Raw genomic sequence first — 15,927 nt, forward strand, 5'->3', positions numbered from 1 at the left:
TCTGCACCAACATTCATCCTGCATGAATTACTAGCTGTGTCTATTTGCTCTGTAACCATGGATACAATCACCTGGACGGATGTAAGGCTAAACGTGATGATGATGACTTTGGCGTATACATTTATGGGCCCTTAATGATTTAGGTTGCTTTCTCCGAAGCTGGTGGCTTCCTCTAATTCCAGCAGCGAGTGCATGATATCTGAGTCATGACTCAGGGAGGAGTTTGAGTTCTGTGGTATATTGTGTCACGCCGTTGCCAGGGCAACGTGGTGGAAAAACAAACAACAATAATCCAAACTTGACCGCACAAAATGAGATGCAGTTCAGCTCTAAATCAAAAAGTGGGTGAAAAAACATATTTAAATGTAAAAAAATAGAGTCCCTTTGCATTTTTGTTTTTAAGATTTTGTAATATTTTCATTATTGTAATTGCATGAGTGTTTTGTGTCTTTTTTTTCTGTCTATAAATCTGCTGAAAACTGAATATAATATCTCAGTGTATCTAGAAAACAGAGCTACGTCTACGTCCAGAATATTTTTGGTACGAGCAGAATGAAAATGAACAGTTTCTTCTCGAGTTAAAGATAAAAACACGTAGAAGACGAGTCTCCGCAACCACAAGAAAGTTCGGACAAAAAGGGAGAGGAAAGATTGCGTGAGGGGGAAGGAGAAGTTTTTTTTGGCATGAGTGTGTGCTGCTGTGTGTGTGTGTGTGTGTGTGTGTGTGTGTGTGTGCTATGATGTAACACTGATGTGATTTAAAGGTTGGGAAGCAGAGATGAAGCAGAATGTTCTGGAGAGGAATGCTGGCCGCCTCTTCGCTGAGGCAAAATAAAAAAATTCAAAAAAGAGACGAGACGAGGAGGAAACGTGGCTCAGCTCGAAATAACAAATATTCCTCAATGATCTCACGAAAAATGAAAGATTTGAAAACAAGCTGCCGCTCAGCCTCGGGTACCTTCACTCATCTTCTCAGCAAAGCTAACCTTGTTTGGAAAGTGTAGCCTTCTGTTTTCGTCAAATCACTTCAGCTTCACTGAACACGTTTTTTTTTTTACAAGCTTTCACTGTGAGGAACTATTATTCCAACAGTAGAATATTATCTTATTCTCAGCAGGCAGATGATGAGAACACTTAGTGCTGACAGGACGGCAGCATCCAGCAACGGGAATGATGGACTGTTATTCTGCACGTTGCACTTAAACACAAATCAAATCTACGGCTGCTACGATCCGCATGCAGGCGGAACTGCATCACCTTAAAGTAACTGAAACAAAGTGACATTAGAGAAACATGGAAGGCTTCACAAAGCACATTTGTTTTTCCTCTTTTTTTGCAAAGAAGTACACCAGCCTTCCACGTAGATTCGTAAAGAAATTTGGTTTAATTTTGCAGAATTTAATAATAAAAAAGTTGACTTAGATCTGTGAGGCCCGGGCAATGCATGAGAATCAACCTGCCCCACAATGCATTGGGGACAAGATGCTACTGATAGCTCCGCGGCTGTTGACTCACTCCGTCCATCTCGGGAAGTTCCTTCAGTTCCTGAAGGGAAGTCGGCGAGGAAATGTCGAAACAGCTCTTGAAAGAGGGAACTAAGTTGTCACGACAGACAGAATCTACTCATAGAAAAACACTCGGAAAGCAACCCTAGCAAAACCACCTCGTATCTTATATATCAAATCAAGGGGGTCTTAAGTCTTAATGATCTTAAGACGCCCAATTGTGTTTCTTCATTAGTTGATCCGATCCATAAAAATAAGACATCCTTAAAAGTATTCTAAATAATCCCAGATTGTAATAAATGTCTGTAAATGTTGCCTTGGTAATCTCTGAAAGCTTTAGGCAACCGGACGTTTGGCCTCTCATCCAATATGCTTCTTTAGTTCTAACTGACCTGTGGTTGAGCGTCGCAATGAATACATTTTAATAGAAAGATATTTTATAATTACACTAGACAAGACAATCTCCATAAACGTAATCTGCTGATTTTGGTATCGGAAGCAATTTGGTTCTGGGTAGCATTGATCGATCGCATCCAATCAGTCTTCCGCTGATAAGTGATGTACTGTCACTTACTTACTGGAAGTCACTTTGGATAAAGGTTGTGGACGAAGACTGTGAATTTAAACACGGCCGACAAAAAGCCGTAGAAACGGCACAAATGTTTTACTAATTAACTCGTTACCACACGTTGACTGATGTCGCCTCTGACCGAGAGATAGGTGAGGTGTGTACCAGCAGCTTAACGCAAGGCCTCGCTGTAGGTGTGTGTGTGTGTGTGTGTGGTAATAAATGAGTGTTCAGACAGGTAATATACACGAGGCTCTCTGCTTTCAGCTATCTGTGTGTAGGATCAAACCCAGGCCATGAGATGACCACACTGGACCATTGTTATAGGGTGGGGGAGGGGCGGCTCCCCCTGAAAAGGACCCTAATCTGGTGTGTGTACAAAGTTTGGAGGGGGGGTGAAGCCTGCAGTAGAGGGGAAGAGGACTTTTATTTTTAGTATATATGGCCTTTGGGTTCCTTTTGAACCATTAACCAGAACACTGGCGTGCTTATAAATATACTTCATGTCATCGACAGTCGGGAGAAGTTATGTCAAATCTTAAATGTTTAGTTTCAGCCGTAAAACCTACTTAAATATAAAGAGTAAAGAAAAACACCGTAAAGCCTTTCAGATAAACTGAATTATTGATGAATTTGAAAGCTGGTGTGACGTGATGATGTTTTATGAACGTTACAAAGTGATTTGCGTCTTCCAGACGTCATATATAAATGTTGTGGAAAGGAAACATGGTGACTCGTAAAAAAAACAACAACCTCAAATTGACCAGCATTTGTCTCGCATCCTCATTACAGACTGAATCGTCCTGCTGTCTTTTTTTAAATAATTCAGATAAACGCAGATCCAAAGTGACGCTTGTGGGCATAAAACTGCCTTCACAGGTGGTTTGGAAATATATATGTGAAACCTTCATTTGTGGTTAGTCACATTCCTGAGTCAGAGACATTTTCAACCAACCAGGATGTGGATGTGGCTGTTAAATTGAGTTAGCCTGCCACCTTTTGGTCAAATCAGAGAATGAAGACCTGTTATAGACCTGAATGTGCACAAAAGAAGAATACACATGTGATTGTTTTTAACTTGATTATATCTGATGTTTGTGACGATGCTCGGACATTAGCATGTCTTCATTTCCAGGTACTTAAAATTGAATGAATTCAATATCAATTGCATTTTTTTTTTATAATTATCATTTAAATCACATAAAAAGATCCTGTGATTTAGCTGTTGGCATGCTGCCCTCTAGTGGTGAAAATGGAGAGCTGCATGCTGCATGGAGCCTTTTGATTGAGTGGAAATGTCACTACATGACAGGTGATGCAGCCTTTCATTAGTTTCACTATTATTCTCTCCGTGTAACAGAGAAGACATTATCGTTCAGTGTGATAGTAAACACAGACAATCACCAGTCTCACTTTAGTGAAACATAGATGAAAAACAAATAAGATTCTGATTCTCCTGTGCTTCTGTTCTGTGTTCAAATGTAGTTTTTTGCACCATGAACGAACGGAGTCTTGAAATTGTTGGGTTGGTATTTATCCTTGATCGAGGCTTCCAGCGTGAGAAAGAAAAACCCTTTCAAACACGCTGAATAACTCCGGGTTGAATTCAAAGATTTGAAGTATAAAAGAAGAGGAAAATATTATGCAAACGCTGCCATTGTTAGTTTGTTTTTTAACTTAGAACAACAGTTGAATATTATGAAGTCTTGTCTCTGAACGTTTTTTTCCCCCCCCGTTTGTATTCATTTTGTGCGATTTGCCTGATTTATCCTTTAGCATAGCACTTAAAATATCTACATCTTCAAGTCTACGGGGAAAAAGCTTCACGATGTATTTGCTTCTTTTCTTTATTGAACACAAGGACAGTCGACCAATGCTTGACCTACAGTACGAGAGAGATAAGAGATCCGGATCAAAGACCGGGACCAGCTGGTACCCGTGGAGGATCTGATCCCAGTTGTGTGTCGGTGATTCTTACTTTGAAGCGGGGACTCTTGGCAAGATTTGGAGTTTTATTTTTCCTCTATTTTTTCTGACACTGAAACTTTCATGTTGCCGTGTCTCTCGGCCAGATGAAAACATCTCCTGGATGTCTTTGCTGTGACTGAATCAAGCAGAAGGAACTCAAAGGGAAAAATGCAAGGCTGCCTGTGTGTCATTCTTCTAGTATCTGAACAAAGAGGGGACCGGCTCACCTCCAAGTCCTCCTCCAAGGTCCCCACAAACAAAAACCAGGAGCCGCTGAAACGGGCAGAAAAACTTTTCACGTGAACTTTTGTGATTCCAGAACATTTTCGACCTCGTTTGCAGAAAAAAAACTCACATTTTGAATATTTTTTTACACTGTATTTCAGCAGAGACAGTAAAATTCACTTTTAACAACTATCCCTTTTTTTTTCTTTAAAGTACATTCCAGAGCTTTGTGAAGCAAAAAGCAGTTTACTTTTGAAGCAAAAATAAACGTTTCTGGAGAAAGAGACAGATTACAAGTTACACAACACTTGATAGAAGATCAATACAATACATGAAGCCTTCATTGTTTTGTTTTTTCCCATATCAAAAACTGTGATATTTTTTTATTATTTCTAATATATTTTGCATGCGTTCTTCTGATAAACGACTGTAGAGTTTAGAGAAAATGGGACCTGAGAAAAGTGTCTTTGTGTCTGACATTTCTGTAATGTGATGGTTTGATGTGGTTTGAATGGGATTATCTAAGATGAGTACGTCCAAATATTTTTTTGTTCTGTTCTTTAAGAATAACTCCAGTCGATGACAGGCTTGGCTCTTATTGTTTGCTTTGTCCATCATTTCTATGTTATGCTAACATTATGCTAACAACGAGGTAAAATAGTAAATATTAAAGTGGAAGTGAGCGAAAGGTTGGTTATTATGATTTTTGTACTTTTTTCTTTTACAAATAAGTTATATATTATTACTATTAATAATATTATATACTGTATTACCCAGAAATCATACTTTTTATATACGTATATGACAAAAAATACCCCAAAAAATATGATATTTATTTTATGGAATGGTTTTCTCTTAATTTATTGATATTTTTTTTTTATCTTTGTTATACTGGGTATTCTGCAAACATATTTAAAACCATGATGGAGATGGGTATATATATATATATATATATATATATATATATATATTAATTTATATATATATATATATATATATATATATATATATATATATATATATATATATATATATATATATATATATATATATATGATGATTACACTATCAATACATTATGTCAGTTCTACTTTGAACCCAAATATATTTGTAACGATAGAAATGATGGCAAAACATACCAAAAAAAATAAGAGGCCTGTAATGGACCCGAATCACCCTTTAGGGACCAGAATGACTCAGCAGTTCTGTATCTACAACACACTGTGAACGTAGTCAATGGAAACAAACAAAAGGCAAATGGGCCGAAGATGGAGAAGTGAAGCTTTTAATGGACAGACACGGAGAGAAACGGGATGCATGCCACCACTTTCTTATTCAAAAGGCACTGTCGTTCCAGTTCGCCGCTGCTCGACTCCTGTACGTCAACGTGGGGGAAACTCTGTTGCACACTAACTACATCTTTTACACACTCAAACTATCTGCTCAACTCCATGACAAAGAAGGACACAAATCGAGCTACACATTCACAGTGCACTAGCTTGCAGTCTAAAGTAGGAGGAACAAATAAAAAAATATGGCCAGACATCTTTACCTGCTGAATCCAAAGAACTGACTTTTTGAAAGCATTTCATTGACTTTCTTTGCATTAAAAAAGACCTTCAAACACCACACACCAATTTCCATCCTGGGAAGTAAAAAAAAAAGAAGAAAAGAATTCAGTCATTCAGTCTAGTCGAAGAGGACCGCTGAAAGGCTACGCTTAATGGCTCGAGTGAGGACACAGATCTATGAAGGAAGGAAACTGACTGCATGTCCTCCACATGTCTTTGAGAACAGCTTTACTTAAACTCAACCGCGGTTTTGCTGGTTGACTGAAACGCAACATTGATGAACTTTGAATAAGCAAGTGTCCAAATTTCAGATTTCAGCTACTTAACAGTTTCCCTTAGATCAGAACCCTTCGACTGATCGGGCTTTTACTTTGAAAGGGCTAGACAATATGTACAGAAGACGGGTAACTCTGTCTGGGTATTTCTGTCCAGTGTGCATGCTAAAAAATCTGGATCTTCATGGGCAAAAAACAAAAAAAAAACTTGTGCTTAGAACAGGTTGGTGGGGCTGACTGGTTTGGTGGTCCAAGCTGGTCTCTAACTGGTCTTACAGGTGGATAAAGGTAGCCTGATGCCAGTTAACCTGTTTTGTGCATTGTGTCACCAGTTAAATGGATATTGTGCTCATTCATTTTGTAACGTGTGACAAATGTGTGTCCTTGTGTTGTTATTTATGCTGCCCTCTTGTTCAGGTCACACTATATGCTGATGAGGATGTGGTGTGCTTTTCTAGTTGTCGCTGCTTTGCAACTCAAGGAGAATCCACAAGCAGAACGATGTTTCACTAAATGTTAATTCCTTTGGTTGAGTAACATCTTTATTCTTCTGTGTGTTTTTTAACAACCCCTTTAAAAAGCCTGGAGGGTATAGAGACGGGCAATGTCTGCATCAGAATGAGCGAACCGTCCAGACTTTGAATCGTCCAACCGAACATAGCAGGAATGCTAAGTCGCATGCAAATTCTAAAAGCAGTTTCTCTGCCTGCTTTCTTTGTAAAAGATTACATTTATTCACGTTAAATTAAATGCATAAATGGTCTGCTGCCGTCATGCACAGTGAACAGATTTATCCCAGACAGAGACGATGTCATCAGTCCTCTCAGATTCTGGTTAAACTGGTAAACTGGAAAAATAAAAGGGTCGTTAAGTCAACTTAACAAAACTGAATTTCTGTGTTTACTAGCTACAGTAGGTTTATCGGACGGAAACACAATTTTTATGGCAATTGTGACTCATTCAATAATTTCCAGACATTTTCCAGGAAGCGGACCTTTTCGCCCTCGAGTGATAAAAGTGAACTGAGAGCAAAGTGATAAACTGTACGACGACTACGACACATCGCTGGAGGCTTTTCCCTCAGACGGAAACTGATTTGACAAAAACACACTTTTGGACTTTTGGAGTCACCGTTAAGTCCCAAAACATGGTCGGACAAAGAACTGGTCCGAAATAAGTTTAAAGGGAGGCTGACGGAGAGGGTGAGGTTATGTGTGTGAGGGAGGAGGAGAACAAAGTTTGCACTACAGCGATGAAGAAACGTGGTTCACAAGTTCGTTGTTTCCAGTTCCCAACCCCCGAGAGGATGATCCTCATCAACGCGAAAGGTCAAAGACAAACCAACCTCAAAACCACTCTGCATAGTGTTCTACAGTACCGGTAAATCTATCTATATAACTTATACGTGGCTATTTCCAAGAAGAAACCGTTATTATTTACATCCCCCCTTTTTTTTTTCATTGGTCCAGTTCATATAATATATTCACCAGCGCTCACATGAAAACGCCTAGTTTGTATTTGGTCACGTGATCGCTTCCTGACTTACGAGTTGATGATGACCGAAAGCACTGACCGGTGGGAGTTTAGGACGCACCGGAAGTTTCCGTCAAATTCAGAAGAAATAAGCCGGTTATGACTTATTCAGTCTGGATATTTTGACTTTGACAGATTGCCCTTGAAAAGGAAAAACAGCTGTATTCTACAATTTTAGCAATATCCTGACCCTAAACCCGACCTGACCCCGTCTCCTAAAAACCACACTCCTACACAGCTAATTTGTAACTGCACATACGCTGTGAAACATCTGGATCACCATGTTTGTTCCCACATGAAATGACATATTTATGAATGTATCTGCAAAAGAAACAAAATCCCCCTCCTTTCATAATGTATTAGGCGAAGGCGTTTACCAAAATGCAGGAGCCGTAGAACAGAATAGTCTGTCTTTTAGGGAGTCGGGGTTAAAACCCCCAAACTCCACTTTAATAGCAACATAAATCTTGCATTTTTTCAGAGCTTAGGCTACAGGATTCCTCCAACCAGAACCATATGGAGACAACGTTAAGGGGAAAAAAAAAAAACATCTAAAAGAGGAACCAAATGACAGCAACATGTACAGAAATACATTAACGTTTGCAAAAAACAAAACAGGCATGCTAATGTTCTAATCTCTGGAAATAACACATTTAAAAAAAAAAGAAGCTAAATAGGCAGTAACATCTGCATCATTATTTAAAACACAACACAAATATTGACAAAGGAAGAAAGACCCATAATCCATTACCACGACGATGACCGTAACTGCATAAAGAATAGTAGTATCGGTGATGTACATGTGTGTGTGTGTGTGTGTGTACATCACGAGGGCAGTAATGCGTAAAGCTAAAGTCCAACCACGTCTCTACAGGAAAGTAGTTTCCGAATTTAACAGCTGATCGGTTTTTAACGTTACATACGAGCGCGAGAGTGAACTAAACGTATGACTTTTTTTTCTTCTCTGTGACAAATAAGCAAATAGAAAACTGACATTAAAAAAGGAACTAAGGCGTGTGAATGAGGTCTTTACATTTTCCTGGTCAGAAAGAGACCCATGATGTTTTTTTTAAATTTTTTTTAATTTTTTTATAGCATTTCTGTTGATTTTTCTTGTTCCGTTTTTTTTCTGATGTGATGGGGTGGTGTGTGACATTGCTTTGAGGTTTCAGTGACTGTGACCCCCCTCCCACCCCCCAACCCCTAACCCACCCGACCTTTTAACCTTGAAAACCCAAACCTAGACCCCGACCACGTCTTCTTCCTGCTGCCCTCGGGTGACGAGGACATTACGCTTTACTCTCGTTGCCGTTCATCTGGGGCGCCTCGTTGGGGACGGTCTTCACCTCGGCCGTGGCGTTCTTCACCTCCGTCTCGCCTTTCACGCCGTCGTCCTTCACGGTCTTACCGCTGTGGGGACAAACATCGCAAACAAGACAAAAAAAAAGGAGATTCTGTTAACGGTGAATCACTAAGACTTTCACAGCTAAACTGTCTGCGCTGAGCTGCCTTTTGTGTCATTTTCAAAGAAAGAAGGAGGGAAAAAAAGGTGGGGGGGAGGTCGGGAGACATGCAAGATGCTTTGTGGGAATTTGTTTTCCCTTCTGGAACTGAATGCATTTCACACATAATGGGATCAAGCTCACTATCCTCGCCAGACATCAAATAAAGAGTACATGGATGTCACAGCTACTTCCAGAGGAACAATGAATGCTGATGTGGAATGAGACGGCGCCGGTACAGTCGCCAAACAATGCACGTGGGAATGAAAGACCGCGGCGCAACCTACAACACAAACTCACAATACAACGAGGAGGATTACACGCCGTCTGGACGCAGCACAGACACAATGGAGGCAGACTTTAAAGCCATACTTTGCTTAAGTCGAACATTTTGTCAGCGTATGTGTGTGTGTTGCAGCTTCCTCTTTTTAAGAAGAAGTGTCATGTACAGTCATGCTGTTCTGTCCTCAAATACCCATTTAAATATATCTATGTATACACCTGTATGCTCTCCGTAGGCTCTTACAGACCTTTATACACGGTTGCCCATTAAGTTCAGACACAATCCTCTGTTTATTCCTATTTAAATGCATCAGTAACCCCAGGTGCAATGATTTATAATCACCCAGGGGAAATTAATTCATGCATAACATTTGTTTGGTGCCATAAAAGACAAGACATTTGCAAATTATTCCAACTTTGATGCCATCTTTGAAAATATCGATCCCTAATTTTGAGGTGAAATAACGTGCTGTCGTCCACACAAACAAGCCTGGGGCTCAGGCTGGAGATTTTAGTGTTGACTCATACATTTCACAATTTCTTAACGTATACAATAACATTGAATTGAATATAAAAAGGCGAGCTTACATTTGGTTTGTTTTACTGATGAGAAAAAAAAAATTAGAGCTTGTTAAGCGAACCTCAATGCTTAAATTGGTATCATTTATTAATTATTTTACATGTGTATATGCTTTGAATAATAATACGCATGAAAGAACGTTTTTAGATTAAATCGTGTCTTGAAAAACACATTTTTATCATTTGTTTGTTGTTAAAAAAGTGTGAAAAACACTGAACTACATGAACTCCACCAGGCTAGTTTTATGCAAGATTATTATTATTATTATAAAGAAAGAAAGAAAGAAAGACAACATATTCATGCATTCAATGCCTTTGATCCAACAACTTAAATGATGAACAACTTTTAACATTTTTCTTTCTTTTGTTAACTCAAAAAAATCCTAGAAGTTATGTAGAATATTACTTATTACTTATTATTTACTGCTATTAGAATATGTTACAGCTTCCTAACTTGGATGCCAGATTTGCAATTAATATCTCCTGTACATGTGTCATTTCAAATAACGAGTTGGTACTTCTCTTGCAGGCTCTAATGTGACAACATGTGGGGATTTAATTAAAATGCTGCTGAGAAGAACGTTCTGCAAGTGTTACTTTTAAATGTTCTCAGCTTGTGTCATTATCACGCTTCATTCAGAGATTAGATTTACACAGACAACAATGCCGAAGCATCATCTACGACTTTCCATTGCTTTTGGATTACCTCGATACCAAATAGTCAAATAAAGACAAAATAAAAATAAGCGTATATTTCACCCGAGGTGCTGGTGTTAATATTATTTTAAGGCTGCAGTGATATTTTAAACAGCATAGATGTTTGGGAATGTGCTGCATGGTTCTCGCCGCCAGGTAGAGTCTGTATAGCAAGATAAGTAGAGAGTTGAAAAAGAAGCACTCTTCCTCCGTGCTCACGGGAGAAGGTTGCCTTCGGGGCTTTTCCTGCCAGATATCTCCTTAGGACTAGGCAACAAACCCTACCTGGTTCGGTTTAGGAAAAGTTCATAAAATAAACCCTTTCTGGCAGAAAAGGCCCCGAAGGCAAATTCCTCCTGTGTGCTTCCTTTATCGTTGTTGTTACCGGCGGAGCGAGAAGATACAGATTCACACGTGTGCCGACTTCAGAGTGGGAATATTATGTATATATAAGGTGTTATGTTTTAAGTATAGAAATATAATGTACCTACCAATGTTCATTTAAAGGTGGCAGCCACTTCTTAAACATGTTATTCACACCTCACGTGCATTTTCACAGCTGGAAGACAGACGTTGCATCGTCTTTTCTGCTCTACATGCTAAATAATGGCTAATTGTATTTTATGCTAACGTTAGAGGCCATTGTGTGAGACTTAAAAAGGTATTTTTTAAATTGTAATCCCAATTTTGACTAAATGAGACCCTATCCCCTTTTTCAATAGCCTTACAGTTACCTTTTTCCGTTAAAGCCTAATGACATAAATCTGTTACAAGCGATACAACCGCACATTTTTATCGAGAATCCATCTCCGAGCCACTCTCCCGCCGACTTTGCTGCAGTGTTTGACCTTTAAACTGAAAAGCTCTTCCGTGCAGCACTACCTATTAACCACTCATGAATCAGCGGGCGCTACATTCACAGAAGTAAATTATACTTCTGACTAATGTACTTTAAGCACCCTTTTAGAATGATCCGGCCATCGCTCTCTTGAGACACACTCACATGAATCAGAAGCCGTTCAAATGTACACTTTCTGATCCAATGAGCGGCTCTTGAGACGTTGTTTTACAGGGTGCGTGTCGCCCGAGGGGGACGTCGCTCACCATCCCACGAGGACGTCTACTAAGACATTTCATCCGCACATAGATCAGCGGGAGAGCTGCATGCGCTTCGGTCCCGTCAAAGAGTTATGAAGAGAAAGAAATCCCTCCAATGACAAGATTAGTTATATCAAGGTGATGTTGAGCTGACAAGCGCCCCGGCTTCCCACTATCTCTCAACTGCCCCCATACGTCATGGCTGACATCTTCCTCCGGCCGTCTGGGCGAGCAAAGTATGAGATGAAGGGAGGGAGAGAGGGCGAGAGAGGGTCTGTAATTCATCCCATAGCTGTCTCATCGTCCTCACAGGATCCCGGGAATCAGGAACATCTGCAAACTGCTCTGGGCAACAAACCCCCCTGAATATAAGCCGCTGAAATGAAGGCTTTCTGCAGGAATTAGGTGTTTTAATTGGCTTTCAGAATGAAGAGGACGCGGAGCGATGCTGGTGGTCATCAGCATTAAACTCACTCGAACAGGATGATTCAATGTTCTGCTACAGAGACAGGGAAAGGGAGGAATTCTTCAGTTCCAGAGCAACGGCATCTCTTTGCTTTCATCGAGGGAAAAAGAGTTTCTCATTTTTTGTGAGTAGGATGTAAAAATGTGAAAGCTAGATGTTAACTATGGCCAGCTACACTTTTTTACCCCATTTTTTTCCAACCTTTTTCCAGGTAAAAAATAGATTCTCCTTTCTGCATGTGGCAGTTTAAACTGTGCTGACTTTATTTGACTTCACCTTTCTTTCTTATATATATGTGTCACATTATCTCATGATCCATGCATCGAGCTTTAACTCTGTATGAGTCGATCTGTTATCTCAGAGCAGGTTAGGTGAGCAGCATACGTCACCATGGCGATCTAACCCCCCGGGAAGAAGTGACCCACCTTTGTAGGACTGAAAACCAAAAGTTAAACTCAAAAGTTACCTCACTAACCCCCAAAATCCGGCTTCGGAGCACAGGTTTGTTCAAAACAATGCACATTTCAGCTACGTGGTGTAACCGCTTAATAATCACAGAAATCATTTACATAATGAAACATAAAGAAGCTGTACGGGAGAGTAAAAGTGGAGTCTGTTAAGTGAGCAAACAAACAGGTGGAGGTGGAGGTGGAGGTTGAATGGAGACAATGCACTGGTGGCATCCCAACGTATTGTATTCGTGTGCCAGTTATCTGTACGGCCAAACATCCGGCATTCTTAAAGGAAAAGAAATCCACCTTAAATGTACATAATCATCATCTTGAGAAAATAAGCAAATCATGATTTCTAATATCTATCTATCTCTATAGATATTAGTGTTGCCAATGCCACAGCCAAACCTTTGTTCAGCTGATAATCAGAGCAACAAAGTCAGGATCTCCTGAAAGGCGTCGGCGCTCAGAAGCTCCGATGAAAGTGTGAAAGACACATTTCGGTGTTATTTTTAACACGGCTTTTCTTTTTGCACACTCGAGCTCCTTCGCGGCGTCTTGAAGATGAGACATTGTTTGAACTCAGCTACAATGCCGGATTGTTTGAGGCTTCCAGCCCTTTTTTGTTTTTGTGTGCAGGTAAGCACTCTTTCACTGTTTCTATAACATGAGTGCAACGCCAGCTCTGCTGTCTCTGTCATCCTCTCATCTAAATCTTTACATTATGGGCTATTTTGCTTCCATAACATGATGGATTTCAAACTACTGGCGATAAAACATAACACACATTATGTGTAATGATGGGGAAATGTTAGTGTCTTGCTCAATTTTACAGTAAAAGGCCCTTTTCTCATCCTTGGAGGCACAAATACACGGAACTTTCTAGTTTCATTCTGTATTCTGAAGGTTTTTTTATACAGAGGTTCATAGATCATGCATAAGCTGGTTTATAGAAAATGTTATTCCCTAAAAACATTTTAAACATTGATTGTGTTTATGGCTGTTAACAGAAATGATGATTTATGGAGTGATATAAAGTAAAAACCTCTGAACACTGAACCTAGCTTTATCCAATATTCAGATTTCTGTTCTGAAAATGTGCACATATTTGATAAGATAATCATTTGAATATTTGTTTATAACATTCCAGGAGAAAAGTCTCTCTGGGGGTGCGTTGGAAAGTTTTTAGATAATAAATTGAAAGATTCAGGGATAGTAAAGGTAATTGTAAGGTTTTGTGCATTTTAAGGTGGATTTCCCTCTAACAACGACACACTTGTGGCCTGTTGGGATGCTACCAGGGCAGAGGTGACATGTTGAGGAATGGGGGAGGGGGTGGGGGGGTATGGAAGTGTTCATACTCATGTTGGGCCGGTGTGGTCGAGTCTGTGCACAGAGCATCCTTGGCCGGGCCGGCTACGTGTAAATCCTTATTCTGGGTGCTGGCGGGGGCTTCGGCGCTAGCAGAGGGCGGGCTGACCGGCTCTGGGACCGGGGGTGCCGGGTTGGATTCAAGGGGAGCTTTAGGGGTGTCGCTCAGGTCAACCAAGGGCCCAACGTCAGGTTGGGTGCTAGCGTTAAGCGAACTGGACTGGGCGGCGGCGGGGCTGTTTTGGGGGGAGGACTTGGCGGGGGCAGCTTTGGTTGGACTGGATGCGCTGGTGGTGAGCGTGGTGCTCTCGCTAGCAGGACTGCTCTGAGCCGTGCTAAAGCTCTCGGCGACTGAGTTAGTGGCGGCGGTGGGGAGCAAGTTTACCACCGGGGAGGTGGAGTCTGCAGCGGCGGGCCTGTTTGGTGGGGGGAGGGGAGGGGGGCGGGACAAAGAAAGGGAGGAGCGGGGAGTGGACACGTAAGAGTCACAAGAAAAGTGAGGGGAAAGAAAGAAAAAAGGGAGGAGGAGGAGGAGGAGAGTCAGGGCATCAACAAGGCAGAGTGAGTGCTACTGTGCTGCAGTGAGAAAGCAAAACAAAATCTACACGGTCAAAAATGTTAGCGATTAATATTCGTGGAGGGGTAAAAACGTAAAAAATATACAAGAACAAACTTATAGAAAGAACGTGGAAGTTTCAGAACCGGGATGCTAAAATGCTAAAACGGTAGCATGCAGGCGTTTTCTGCTGGTCTGAAGTGGGTTCGGCGCCCCCCCACTGAGGACTCGGTCCGGCTCGTTGTGGAGTTGAGCGATGTAGGAATCTGGGGGGGAGGGGGGGGCTGTTCCATACTCACTCAGGTTCTGTCAAAGGCGTGGTCTCGTTGGGCTCGGTGGGACCCCCTCCTTCCTGGTTCGGGGTGTGCTCCTCCTCCGCTCTCACCTCCACGATGGGCTCCTTCGACTCGTCTTTCCTGTTGTCGGATTGGGAGACAGTTAGCAAAGCAGGTCCCAGGAAGGTTGGCAGGTCCGTCTGTGCTAGATCACACAGGGAACCGATCCAACCTCAGCAATCCGAGTCCACCTCACACACGTGTAGACAGTCTAATTAAAAGGCACATTCTCTCGTTCCACCATCTGCTCAGCCTCCACCTGCAGACCCTGATCGCAGGTTCCCCCCCCCGGGGGCCTCGCCTGTTGTCTTCACGCCGCCCTCCGACTGTGCCGAGCATTATTACACGTTCAGATCTAAAGGTGTCAGATATCAGCTACGTACGCATCACGACTCACTCAATGAATCCGTTTCATGTGTTTAGTTGAAATATTTATCTGTATATGTTTGACGCTTCATCAAACAGACGTCCAACATGCAACACATTCATCTGGACAGCAGTAGATGTTTACAAAGGTAATCTGTTAAACACAGTTCTGGATATTATACTCGGAAGTTAGGACTCAACAAACCACAACTTCTTTATTATTATTATTATGTGATATATGTTGGTCTGTCATGTTGTGTGTTTTGTAAGCTGCTACTGGATGCTTGAATTTCCCTCAAGATCAATCAAGTACCCATCCATCCATCCACCCATCCATCCATCCATCCATCCATCCATCCATCTTCTCAGTTAGACTGGCTCTTTCACGACTGATCAAAGTATCCCTGCATTGAATATACTATAAATATACCATAACTACATACTGGACTTGCCTCATCTTGAGAAACATGCTCGTTAGCCACAAACTCACAGTCAAAAAAACACAATGGAAGCAAGAAACAGCAGCAGGTAAAGAAAGGTGAAGGAAACAGGCTGAAGCTTCCAGCAGCAGATATTTGT

The 15,927-nt window shown here is 41.1% G+C and overlaps 1 protein-coding gene across 1 annotated transcript; it reads right to left on the bottom strand.

Annotated features, from left to right (window-relative positions):
* Positions 1-8,862: 8,862 nt before the first annotated feature.
* Positions 8,863-15,127, bottom strand: LOC311010318 (neural cell adhesion molecule 1-like; the record flags this gene model as incomplete). Its single annotated transcript, XM_084040848.1, has 3 exons — positions 8,863-9,055; positions 14,082-14,507; positions 14,947-15,127. Coding segments are annotated over 3 exons (728 nt in total), but the record flags the coding sequence as incomplete, so codon positions are not given.
* Positions 15,128-15,927: the final 800 nt, after the last annotated feature.

This window comes from Eutrigla gurnardus (assembly GCF_963514095.1).
Source record: "Eutrigla gurnardus genome assembly, contig: SCAFFOLD_212, whole genome shotgun sequence".
Lineage (NCBI taxonomy): Eukaryota > Metazoa > Chordata > Actinopteri > Perciformes > Triglidae > Eutrigla > Eutrigla gurnardus.